The sequence below is a fragment of the Chionomys nivalis genome, chromosome 1, assembly GCF_950005125.1.
Source record: "Chionomys nivalis chromosome 1, mChiNiv1.1, whole genome shotgun sequence".
Taxonomy (NCBI): domain Eukaryota; kingdom Metazoa; phylum Chordata; class Mammalia; order Rodentia; family Cricetidae; genus Chionomys; species Chionomys nivalis.
Window position 1 is genome coordinate 9,306,428 of NC_080086.1, and position 13,639 is coordinate 9,320,066.

Here is a 13,639-nt window from a genome sequence, read left to right on the forward strand (position 1 = left end):
ACCTTAGATAAACTAGTACCGCAGATATATAAGCATTTTGTAGTATCTGTGATATTATATTTTTCCAACATAGTATTTTTATTGATTATTTGGGAATTTCACATAATACACTCTGATCACCTCACTTCCCCAGTCCTTCCAGGTACCCACACCCCCAAACTTAACTTTTAAATATATTTATGAATACACCTTGTGTATAAAGTAGAGATTTGACTGTCTAGACAGAAATATGGGCAGCATTTGTTTTCAAATATTTTAATTCATTGAATGCACAGACAACAAAGCACAGTGACAGTAACAACAATATGACCATGGATGCTTCTAATGTCACAATGAACAGATGTAAATGATTAGTGAGGGAAACTAATAACTTAAAATAGCCTTTCAAGGCCACTCTGTCACGAACCTTTTCTGTATCAACTGCTGCATTTCAAGAAGAATCTAGAACCAATGGCTCTCCTTAGGAACGACTCAAAGTGTATTCTGGACAAGTGACTCAGTTTAATGAGAACATATCATAATCTGACATGAGAGACCCCCCCCCCAGGAATACATCTTACATATCAACGGACACCACACAGATGAAGCACAAATGAAAAAATAATTAAAAGGAATTTATAAATAAGTTAAAGGTTTTAAAGTCATTTTTTCATCTCTATGTTTAGTGATATTTATTGAGGTCTACCATCTATAGCTTAGAGTAAAAAACAAAAGAAAAGCAGACACACTTTTAAAAGGAGAAAGATGTTACATGGGGAAGCCCTTTTGTTTATAATTTTATTTGTTTGCAGAACATTCATGTATTGGATAAAATGACCTCAGTGTTTGTTTGTTTTCTGTGATTTTCCTAAAGTCGCGTCTCCTTGCCGGGCCAGTACTTGGGCTGTTGCCCACGATCCCTTGCAGCACGTGCTTCCGTCCTGAAGCTTGAAGATGCCACTGCTTTGCCTCTTGTGGCTATGGAGCAGCTGTGTTTTGAAACGTACTTTTTCTTTAAAATAAAAAGCACAGCCATGCTTAGGAAAATGGACACCATACCAAGGAGGGTGGTTAGTCCCAGGTATATGTGTCTAAAAGAGGAAAGAATCTCAGTTATAATTGTTGCAGCTACTCAGCTTGAAATAAAACATAATTGAAGCTTCTAACAGTGTGGTGATGGCTCTCGCGAAGGATACAGATTTACTAGCATAGACCCGTGACTGTGAACACTGGTGAACCACCAGCAGCTCACTGCCATATCTCTTAGCATTGTTCATTAGCTACTGAAAATGATATACATTCTTATGTGAGGATTCCCTGAAGTTAGGTAGCCATCTTCCTGCTTTCTCAGGGCTGTTCCAGTTAGGCTATTGCTGTCTTAAGTATAATTTTAAAAGTGTCTCTTCCACTTTCCAAAGTTTCTAGGTTTGATTGAGTCTTGTGGTGATCCTGTGTCAAACATTCCTCCCACACATTCCAAAGAAAAGCTACAGCAAGCAATTGGAAGATGGGGTCATAATTGATAATGGAGCAGAACCGCCTGCAAATTAATGTAATGTTCAGTTTACTCTATTCCCTGAGAAGCCTTTTAATACCAGAAGAACATAGACGGACAGGCTTCAAGCTCTGTCCTGGTCATTTGGTAAATATTCTAACAGTCTCACAGTCCCTGCATCACACAACTGGCACATTGCAGTGAATATTTAGCCACAGAAAATGAGAGCATATGCCAAATCATACCCCCCTGAACCGGCCCTGGTCATGAACCAAAAACCCTTCACACATACCATCAAAGCCTATAAAACCCGTCTTATTCACATTCAACTTAGATGCTGGAGACTCAGCTTTATTTCTCTGAAACAAAGTGTTTGGCTTGTAAGCCTTTGAAGAAAAGGAAGTCCCTGCTCTTAAGCCATTGGAGTATGGCTTTCAGCAATAAGGAGAATAAAGGTCTGATGAACAGAACTGAATGATACCGTAGTGAGAAAACCACACTCTCCACCCCAGACACACTCACCCACACAGAGGAAGCCTTTTACTTTTATGCATTTCAAGTACTGGAATAATTGAACATCAGCTTGGCAATAAGAGCCGGACGGATTGAGAGCCAAATCCTGATCTTGCCCAGGGGATTAGCACTGACGTAAATGGTACAGTTTGGCTCAGTTTAAAAAAGAATAGAATTAAACCCAGAATGTGACCTACATTTAAATGCATCTGAGTATCAGGGAATGTCTTGCTATTAGTGTACACAAACTTTCAAAAATGTTACTGTATTCTAGAAATTTCCATCATTTGTCATATTGTGTTCTCATGTGAATACATGCACATGTGTGTGTGTTTGTGTGTTGTCTGAGTGTGGTGTGTGTGTATGTGTGTGTGGTGTGTGTGGTGTGTATGGTATGCATGTGTGTATGTGTGTGGTGTACGTGTGTGTGTGTGTGTGTGTGTGTGTGTGTGAGGGATGCTTACTCTGTAGCTTCAGGTTAGCTTAGGACATATACAGCCCACGTCGACCTCAAGTGAGCATTAGTTCTCTTCTATTAGCCCCCTAAATTTTGGGATTGCAGGGGTGAGGCATTTTACCTGACTCATTTTCATCATATTAAAAAAATAATTACTTGGAAAGGGGATAAATTAGAACAAAGTATAATGATACATATGTGTGAAAGCATCATAATTATATAAATTCATGAATCCTATTACTTCATATGATAACTTAAAAATTAAGTACAAAATAATGATGACATTTAAATGAAATTCAGTATTAACACTGGGAAATACATATTTTTTAAGTCAAATAGCAAATAACAGAATTGGTACATGAAACAGTTCCCAGTTTGTTTTTTTGTTTTTTTTTTTTTTGATTCATCTTAGAAACATGGAAACCACATAAGAAATTCTACATGTCAAGGATGTTGCATAGGATGTAATGCAGTAGCACCGGAATCTGGGACTGGATTGACATTGTACCTGAAAGCTTGAGAATCATACAATCTGCAGGATCCTTGGCTTCCACATTTCTTAAACCCCCATTTGAGGCATGAAGTGTCAATCAAAACACCAAAATATACAGGAGCTGGGATTCCTGCTGTAAGAAATACAAATAATTGCATCTAAGTTTTGTCATGAATGGTAACCCAGAACTACTTACCTTGAGCCCAGGAATCACTGTTTGGGAGACAAAAAGCTAGTTACTCACTGAGACCTCTTTGAGAGACCTCTTTATGGCTCAGTGCTTGGTCACAAGCACCGGACTCATACAAAAACTCTCGCTAGCTTAAATCCAGGTGTACAGCTCCTGGCACACCACACTCAATGTAAATACTCATCAATGTGAACTTCTCTTTCAACTGAATCACCAAGTGGCCAGGGCTGTGAGCTTGGATGGCATCTTTGAGCCCTTCTCTCACTTTTAATACATCCCAAATCCTGGCACATCTCGTATACTCTCCTCTCTACTGCTCCAAGGTAAAGCTTAGCAAGGATATGTGTACAGTTCACTGGCAGAGAATTTGCCTAGCATACTTTAGAGCCCTAGGTTCAATTCCCAGAAACTCTACCCCAAATAAAAGCAATAGCTAAGGGTTCTTTATAACCTATTTACTATGCAAGTAACTACACAGATAATTTCGCAAGGTATTTGTTCCAAGACCAAACACTATATTTTGGATCTTAGATTTATTGAATCTCTTTCTTGTCTTTTTTGGTTTGGTGTTTGTTTGTTTGTTTGTTGTTTCGAAATGGGGTTTCTCTGTTAACAGCCCTAGCTGTCCTGGAACTAGATCTCATAGTCCAGGCTGTTTTAAAATTTATAGAGATTTCTTCTGCCTCCTGAGTGCTGAGATTAAAGGCGTGACTACTGAATGTCTTTCAGTGTTCAAAATGCTCTGTCCTCTTGCCTAATACCCTGAGAAGCTTTCTTTGTCTGAAATAAATTTAAATTTACTTTTCTTTTCTTTTTTTTTCTTTCTTTCTTTTTTTTTGTGACAGAGTTTCTCTGTGTACCTTTGGAACCTGTCATAGACTCATTCTGTAGACCATGCTGGCCTCCAAATCACAGAGATCTTCCTACCTCTGCCTCTCAAGTGCTGGGATTAAAGATTTGCACCACCACCCTACCTCTCTGCCTCCCTACCTCCCTCTTTTTAATGCTCATATACCCGTTGTATCTCAGTTCAAATAATTCCCTTCGGAAAGGGCCATTCCAATGGCCTAAAATGTATTAATTCTGCTCACTAGCACACAGCTCAGTCCCTTTCACCAACCCTTAATGTTCTCAGAACAGCTTGTTTGTTTAATTGTGTTTTATGCTAGATCCAAACTATGCAGGCACAGGCAGTTCCTTTCTTATTCATGCTACAATGCTCATCATTTCTCAGTAACTGATTAGTGAGGGCACAATCCTATGAAGAAAAGGTAAATTCTCACAATCAAGTTTTAACAAAAGCATAATGACAGGATTAAAAGGCGTTTACAGCTTCATTTCTTTTTATGTATTGCAAAAAGTTGGCCATCCGTTTTGCACCATTGCTGTTGTTGTTTATGAGTCTCCAACATTTTTACAGCTAACAAAGGAAGGGTTTATTTTAAGCATAGAGTTCAAGGTATTTGAATAAACCATGGTAGGGAAAGCATGCCAAAATGCTTGGCCCATGCAGCAGGGGCATGCTTGGTAAATGGCTAGAGCAGGAAGCATGGAAAACTACAGTTAGAAGTTGCCAAGTTACAGACCTCAAGCCTCACCCCAGCCCTATCAGAGATTTCCTCCTCCAGCTAGGTCTCACCTCCTAAAGATACCTCAACCTTCCAAATGGTGACACCAGCTTGGAATCTGGTGGACACTCAAACAAATGAAACCTGGGGAGCATATTATTTCATATTCAAACCACAGCATATAGTTACACAAAATAGTGTGCTCTTACTACACTCATCCTAAAGCATTTATGATACCATCAAGAAAAACAGCCTTTTGATAATAAACAGGAATTATTTTTGAAATACAGCCTGCTTAAGATCTATTGAAGTTTTATGAATAGTTGTAATATAATTGATTTAATTTAGAATCATTTATAGTCATATCAGCTTCAGGCAAAACATATGCCAAAAGTGGAATAATGACATCATCTCACAGGTCACTTTTTATCAACAAATCTCTCATGAGGGATGAGGGTTAGGGCCCTCATATTTACAAAGAGAACATTATTCAGTGATAGTATACACTGAAGTCAGGTCTTTACAACAGAAAGGGCAAAATGACACACAATGTCACGTACATAGTTCTCACCTGAAATATTTCATTGACTGTTTACAAAAAACAATTAGGTAAATGCAAATGATTTCCTGGTAATCTTTTTACTATTCTATGAAGCCAGCCTTCCTGAATGCCCCCAAATCCTGAGCATTGTTTAGATCTCAATCCTGAGTTTTGTCTATCAGTGAATGGAAACCTTCCTTACGAAAGAAGGCCTAAGTACTTTGGTCCTCCATCAATAGAATCTATTCTTATGCTTATTACCAATCCCTTCTCCTTAGGCCCTTACCCTGAGTGCTGTTTATCAGCCAACAGAACTCATTCTTATAAAAAGGTCACAGGTGCTTTACTCATTTGCAAGGGAGTTTCATGTAGTCATCACTAAAGCTTTTGTTGTGGTAACTGTGGCAGTTTCCCCACTCCCAAGTTTTACTGTGTAAGTAAAATAAACCACAAGATCAGACTCGGGAAGTTTTGACCCAGAGGCTGCTAAAGTGATGCTGATCTGAGCTTCATTCTTTACCTTTCACAGACTATTTCTTTGCCATCCATGACACTTCTGGGGCCTCTGACAATAAACCACACACACACACACACACACACACACACACACTATTTTAGAAAGAGAAGAAAAAAAATGATCCCATTTTATTATACTTACCAAGAACTCTCACTGCTAAGGTGTAGATTCCCAGAGCAAAAGACTTAAGATGTGGTTGAATGCACCTAAAATAGGAAAAGCACCAGTTAGAAAATACAGCCTGAGAGACTTCTCAATAGTTGAAGCACTTGCCATACAACTGTGAAACCAGAAGTTCAGACACTCAGAACCCACATAAATGAGTGGGCCTGTTCTTTCTGCCTCAAAAGCAGAGACAGGCAATCATCAGAGCTAGCAACACGGACATAAGTTCTGCCTGAGAGATGCTGCCTCAGTGAATAAGGCAGAAGAACACTGGAAGAGCACTTGATGAGATTGCCAACATCAATCTGGGCCTGCTCATGAGTGCACACCCACACAGATGTGTCCTATACAGATGCAAACATGTACATGTGCACACACACACAGCTTTTCATACAATCTTTAATCTGTTCATGGTTATCTAATAATTATTTATTATTCTTTAATTATATTAATTTCATTTAAAGAGTGACATAAAATTTAAAATTCCCCCATTTTTAAATATATGATTTATACCAGAAATCAGTGCTTAATTTCTATTAAATCATTCTTTAAAACATATATTCTAATTAAAAGATGCAAAAGAGTGCATATTTTAGGGTCCTAAATTGTTTTAAGTCATTCACATAATATTCATGGATAAGAATCCTCATCTGATAAAAAAAAAAAAAGTAATACTTACCTTGGAAAATTCCAGTCTTAGCAAGAATATGTAAAATATTATAGCCTATAGATCAAAACGATCAATTTAAAACACTGTGTTATTAAACATATCTCTAGTTGTTTATTGCATACATTTGATGAAAGCATATTTAATGGAAGGTACATTTTATCTGTGTTATGAATACTGCCTCCAACATTAGAAGCCCCACATGGTGTTTACCGCAAACCTTCAATGATATAGGTTTTAACATTGCTCTAGATCAAGGGTTTGCAAACACGCTGAAATAAGGAAACTCTATTCAGCTACATTTTTATATAAAATCCTAAAGTGGATTCATCTGACAGTGGAATCAGGGACCAGGGAAATTATTTCAACAAGCTATCAAGAATCATGACCATGGAGAAGAATATATACTACATTTGATAGTGAAATTGTAGCAAGGAGACTCAGTACTCACCTCAGGAGTAATATATACCCAGGTATGCCACCTAGAGATAAGGTATATGACGTGATGACTGAAATCACAAGGAAATACAGAAACATTTGGGGACATTCGTTATCTTTCTGACACCTGCCCATCATGCCTGACCAGTTTCCTGACGTAGGGGCTGCAAGTCCCACACAAGTGCAGTTAGAAAACATCTGCAACACAGTAGAGAGAAGTCCAATTATTGAGGTGTATTTAATAAAATCAGAAGTTACCAATTTATTTTTAAAATACTCTGAGTAAAATATACATGTCTTACATGAGCGATGGGGGCATAATTTTTTGCTATATTAACATATATTAAGGTGAACTCTAATAGAGTATTTCATTGTTTAAATCACGAGCTACAGTCTACACATGAGTATCACTACTATTTCATGCTTTGATCATTATCATGGTCAACTTTGTGCTCAACTTCTTCCTCTCTCGCCAATCTGCTTTCCACATAGCAACCAAGTGAACGTTCAAATTCTCTCACTGACTTCAACCCGAAATTAGTATTCATTAAACATTTGTAAGGATCCCAAATCATTGTAGTGAATTATACATTCTCTATCATGTAGCTCCCAGATCTCACCCTGATCTCTTTGATCAACAATCTGCCTGATTGTCCTCTATTTTGGTTACACAATGGCTCCAACAGGGCAATTTTACAGGCATGTTTTATCCTAGAATCCCCACCCCCGCCATATAGACAAAGCTTAAACACAGAAAATTTACTCATGTCCATGGTACTGCTTCTCCCTGTCCAGGAAAGCCTGTTCTGCTTCTTTTTGACACTTAGAGATTTCATGAGAGAACTCCATGACCTCCCCTTTTAAACCACAGCCCGTCTGCCTGCCCTTGTATCCTAACTCAGTCCCTGTCACCAGTAAATGCACTTAATTTTAAATGACATCTCTATTAGAATACTGCCTCTATGAAAGGAGGACACCCTACCTTGTCACTACTACACATCCAGAGCCTAAAACTGACCTCATTTTCAGTACTTAAGAAAATAAAAACATTGAATAAATGGGCAGAATTAGAAGGTATGGAAGAATTTACATTGTCTTTTAGGGAAAATAATCTTTATGCATAAAAGTCAACTAAATCTTGAACATAAAGAAGTAATTTTTATCACTCATGGGTTATTTCTGTGCAGTTTATTTATGAATTGAGAATCTCTTGGCATTTATTATCTATTTGATATTAAAAGAGTCTTAATCCTTGACAGAAGCTCTAGTTATCTGAAAAAAAAAAACTATAACTGAGAAACTGCCTTCATAAGTTTGGGCTGTAGGCAAGTCTGTAGAGCGTTTTTGTATTTAGTGATTGATGTGGGAGGTCCCAGTCCACTGTCGTGGGTGCCATGCCTATTCAGGGGGTTCTGTATGGTATGAGAAAGAAGGATGAGCAGGCCACAGGGAGCAGGTCAGTAAGTGGTCATTATTTAGAGCCTCTGTTTCAGTTCCTGCTTCTAGGTTCCTGCCCTGGCTTCCTCAGATGATGGACCGCGATGCGGAAGCATAAGTGAAATAAACTCTTTCTTTTCCAAGTCAGGGTATTTTATCATAGCCGTGGAAATACTAACTGAGACAACAAGTTGTCATTTTCATCGCTGAAGAGTGAATTTGCAAATAATGAATGAAATAAAGTTGGAAAAATTCATATATATCTGTAGGTATATACATGCATACATATATAGTCTCATATATATATATACATATATATCTCCAGGATATATACATATATATGACTCTGGTTAAATGTTTTTAGTTCTATTCCTGATTTTGTTTTATTGTTATTTGTTCCTGTGCCTCACTATCATCTGGCATGCCCTCAGATGTGTTGGGCAAAGCATTCATAACTAGCCAACAAGTATATTTAAATATATATGTGTTTTCAGTTTTTACGAAAGGCAGTGTTAGACCTGAAATGCCAAGGTGTGATTAAAGAGGGTGTCCTTCACAACTACTTTCCGCTATGCACTGAATGCTCATCTCAGTTTACTTATTGGAATATTGAGCTCCCGTGCTATGAAACATGGAGGTAAGGGCTTTGAAAGGTTGTAAAGATAACGTTTTCAGAAATTCGTGTCCATATTAGAAAAATATCTTTTTAACATTTAAACGGGAAGCGTTCTCCTCTAGTACCAGGGATTGGGTGTCCAGTTGATGGATTTGTGAAAAAGATTGTGATAGTTTGTTTTATTGGGGTGGTCAAGGGCAGGAGAAGGGGCTAGGTGGAAGAAGTGGTCCCTGATGAGTGCCTTGGAAAGATGTAGCCTGTCTTCTGCTTCGCTTTCCCTTCAGTTCCTGTGAGGCTAATGGCCTCTATCACACAGCTGCTGCAGGGTAAACGGCAGCAGCACAGGTCCGGAAGCGGCAAGCCTAGGGTCCATGGCCAAAGATGCCGAGAATCTAAACCAGAACAACGCTTTCCTCTCTTTAAAAGCTTTCTCTTAGTTAACTGTGGGAGTGAAAAGGCTGACTACTACAGACACCTAGTCCTTTCTGCCCTCTGCCCTGAGGATGTCAGCAACCCCGTAGCCAGCCCTCACCTTGCAATGAACCCACTGGCACCTTCAGTTGGACTTCCTGTCTGTGAGGAACAAGCGCTTGCAGTTCAAGCCATCTCAAGTACATGAGTGATTTCACCTGGACAGCTGAGCGAGCTTCCTGCCTAGAGTTCTGGCTCCATTCCACTCTCCAGAAGCTCTGCAGTGCCGACTCCTGATCAAGCAGAGCTGCTTCAGAACCATTAACCTCCCTGGAATCAGTTCTGGGCTCCTGAATCCATGTCTTTTTAAATACAGACCTCATAACCTCTTATATTTGTGCTATTCCTAAAACCTCCTGTATCTACTGGCCTTAGTTCAGGAGACACAGATCCTAAAGCAGACCTTACAAGTGAAATTATATGATTGTTGGGACTTATTCTTGGCTAATGTTTTTCACAATAAAATGATAGGTGTAGACTAAACAATTATGAAAGTTGTTATACCTGCTTCATGACTAATTCTTTCCTTAACTATTTCAGCTGTAGATCAAAAAGAGTGTTTTAAATTCCCAATATTTCCATATAAATACAAGGGTTGGATCGGAACCATGGCTTCTGCCTGGGTCACCTCCCAAGACCCCAACGAAGCAACACAGGTCTACATGATAGCCAGCGAACAGGCAGATACATTAGGAGAGATTTCTTACAATGTTCTTTCCACTCTGACTGGAGGATTGACAACCAGCAAGACAAGCTGACACATATGTGATCCCATTGTCCCCACACATGGGCTCCCATTTTGACTCTGAACATTTACATCTTGAGTTGCAATCTGAAAAGAGAGCTCGTTCATGATAAGAAACAGGTTTGGTTCTGAAAAGAAACGTAACAGTATAAAATATTACCTCTTAGCAGGCAAGATCCTGATTTTAAAATGTCAATGCTCTTGAGTCATATAAATGCTGTTATATTGACAACTGTTTGTCTTTTGAATATACAATTGTTGTGTTAAAAGTTTCAGCATCTAAATATTAAATATAAGCCAACTGTTAACTGACTTTCCCTTAAGCCCCATTTTAAGAGGTTTACCAATCCTAGTCACATCCACTTCTTAGCTGAAAGGTCTTATTTAAAGTCTCCTGCTTCCAGTGTTCTGTAGTAAATTTCCGAGCAGAGGTGGTTCCCTCCATGATTTCAAGATAAAAAAGTAAAATTCAAGGCCCATTTATGACATTATACATGCTATCTTTTCAGTGGTGTGGACATCAGTATGGTAGGTGTTGGTTATAGCAATAAATGAAAGCAGCTAACAGGGAACACCCTTCTTGCTTGCACTGAACCACCATATATCTAGTTGCATATGTCTTTCCAGTAATGCACCATGAATCCTTTGTCCCTCTATTCTCCCCGTGTACAGAGGTCTTCTGCATCCTTTGTCGTCTTTGCTGACATTATTCCACATTATTCAATGAACTGCCAACTCATTTAGCCACAAAAATGTATTGCAGCACTCTGAAGTGCCAGCTTTGGGAGGATGAAAAATGTCTATAAATATTAATGAATAGTACTTATCTTCCAACTGTTGACTTTCTTGAACTTTTTTATCTTTTTCTAGTCTGTTCACAGGGCACTTACCCATGGGTGTGTCATTTTGGCTTCATGCTATGTGTTATTCTTATAGACCTTTCATAATTCAGTTTCTTTCCTCATTTTCTTTTCTTTTTTATATTTTTTTCTAATTTTATTTTATTTTGGGTTGATCTATCACCTTAATAAATTTTTATGCAGATACTTTAGCTACTTAAATGAACAAATAATATTTTGAAATATATAAAATGTGGAGGCCAGATCAGGTTGTTTATTTATTCTTATGATGCTGGTGTCAAATATAATTCTTAGCACATAGTCGAGCATGACACATAGTTTCTGGGAACTAAATCATCAAAGAAAAAAATGTCTTTTCAATTGAGTCTGGGTCTTGCTATATAACCTGGGTGGGGCTTGAACTCTCAGACCACCTGCTTCAGTCTCCCTAATGTTAATATTGAAATCATGTTAGCATTGAAATCACATTCATCAAAAGGTGGTGTTTAGAGAAAGAACCAGTGCTTTGGGCCCTTGCTTCTAATGTGTATTTCCTATGTAATTACAGCAGTAATTTCTTAACTGAGGTAACTGTCCATCTAATTGGGCTGCTTTGGATTGGGCCATCTGAAATGTCACCCCAGACAGAACAAAAGGGCATTTTCCCATTTTCCTAGGTCTCAGGAAAGTCCTCTGTAAACATTTAATCTTCTCTTCCATGAAGTGTTAACTTATGGCTAAGATAAATGGTTCCATCTGAAGCTGTAATGACAATAATATCCTTAAAAGCTCAGCATCAGTATCAGTCCGCTAAAGGTCCTGTGAGGTCAAGGTTGCAGATGATTGGACCTCCAGTAAATCTTGGTGTGATGGAGGCCACCCACTCACATGCATATTTAGGCAGGGCTCTTGTTCAAACTCACACCATTCGTTAGTGACAAAGCTAGGCACGGACCCTCCAAGGTCTGTTGCATCTAAATTCCGGTCCTCATGCCAGCATTGTTCTCCTTACTACAGAAAAGATACACCCTCAGTTGCCGTATCTCAAGCTTGTCAGTAGAGGACCTCTTGGGTGTCTGGAATCAAAATAACCATTTCAAACAAAGCAACACAGGACAATCCCAGGGGAAGCATTTTACATTGAAGTTAATTATTTTACATTACTGGGGATACGTTTACTTTGCCATCTAGGACAGACTTTAATTGCAAACTCGTCTTATGAAGGATGGGTTTGACAGTAGGGTTGTGACTTAAATTTTTAATTACAAGAAGAGTTTCAACAAACATGTTAGAGTGTTTATTCCCCAATGAAACTTTTCTTTCAGAGAGCTGTAGTAAGCAGTGGGGTGTTTTCCTAGTGGTGTTGCCTTTCTTTAATTGCTTTCAATGGCACAGCTATTCTCAAAGGTTAAATCTGCCACTGTGGAGGATGTTTGAAAAGTATGGGAGGCAATTTTGAAAGAGGAGCTTCAGAATGCATCAAACAATGGCAGCACGATTGTCATTCAGCTACAGTCTCTCAAGGTGACTCTGTTGAAGAGGCTAGTACTCAATGGTCATATTATCTTTTATTTCTTTAAAATATTTCATCTTTTATCATGGAAGTACTCATAATATGAACCTCAAAATTTTCAGCAGTTGTTTATGTATTTGCTTTTGCCTTAGAAACAGCATAACATAGAAAGAATAGTATACTGTGAGTCATGCCTATGTGCAAAGTCAAGACCTACACTTGATAGATGCTAAGTTTGGAGAGCAAATTAACTTTTAAAAACTCACTTTCCTTCTAAGAAGGTTAGCAAAACTAACTTGTATAAGAGTTTAGAGGCTATGCATTAGAAAGTGGAAGTCATATGCTTTATAAACAGAAAACTACAAATGATTCCACCATCCCGGTCTATAACAAATACAAAAGGTGCAGTCAAAAATAGCACAAGGCATCTACTCCATGTAGAGCCTTCCACTGATTCATCATTACCATTAACACTTAATGTCTATTGCTGACCACTCTTCATTCTCAAGCCCTGCTAGGCATACATTATGTTTAACTTTGCATTCACTGTTTTCATTTTAAATGAGAGATATTACATTGTGTGGTTAGTTACAAGCAGAAGGAATCATGTTGGTGAAGAAAATGGAGGCTAGAATGTAGACCCTAGGCAGATGATCAGGTAGAATACAGGAGATACAGAGGATTAAAAATGTCCTCTATAAGCTTAGGTGTTCGAATACTTGACTCTAACATTAGGTGGTGGTGTTTTGAGAGGTTGTGGAAGCTTTGGGAGGTGGGGTCTGTAGGTCACTGAGTCAGAGCCTTGTTTCCTGTCCCATCTCTGTCTCCTGGTCTGATGAGATATGAACATGTAGTTCCTATGCACTCAAAAACTCACAGGGTCACCTGCTTCTATGCCTTCCCCTCCATGATGGGCTGTATATGTCCCTTCAAATCGCAAGCCTAAATCAACACCACGTTTCTTAAAATGCTTCTTGATAGGTATTTGGTCACAG

At 38.5% G+C, this 13,639-nt stretch overlaps 1 protein-coding gene across 3 annotated transcripts in view; it reads right to left on the reverse strand.

Annotated features, from left to right (window-relative positions):
* Nucleotides 1–245: 245 nt before the first annotated feature.
* The window catches only part of LOC130877568 (solute carrier organic anion transporter family member 1C1), a 50,704-nt gene continuing 37,310 nt past the window's right edge, over nt 246–13,639 (reverse strand). For 2 of the 3 annotated variants that reach the window (XM_057774991.1, XM_057775008.1), the window contains 5 exons: nt 10,255–10,420; nt 7,037–7,221; nt 5,895–5,959; nt 2,953–3,070; nt 246–1,070 (listed from right to left, as the gene is read on the reverse strand). In XM_057774991.1, coding sequence (XP_057630974.1) covers nt 848–1,070; nt 2,953–3,070; nt 5,895–5,959; nt 7,037–7,221; nt 10,255–10,420 — 757 coding nt within the window. In that variant the 3' untranslated portion in view covers nt 246–847. The remainder of the gene's footprint in view (nt 1,071–2,952; nt 3,071–5,894; nt 5,960–7,036; nt 7,222–10,254; nt 10,421–13,639) is intronic. The other variant, XM_057774999.1, reaches the window with a different exon arrangement.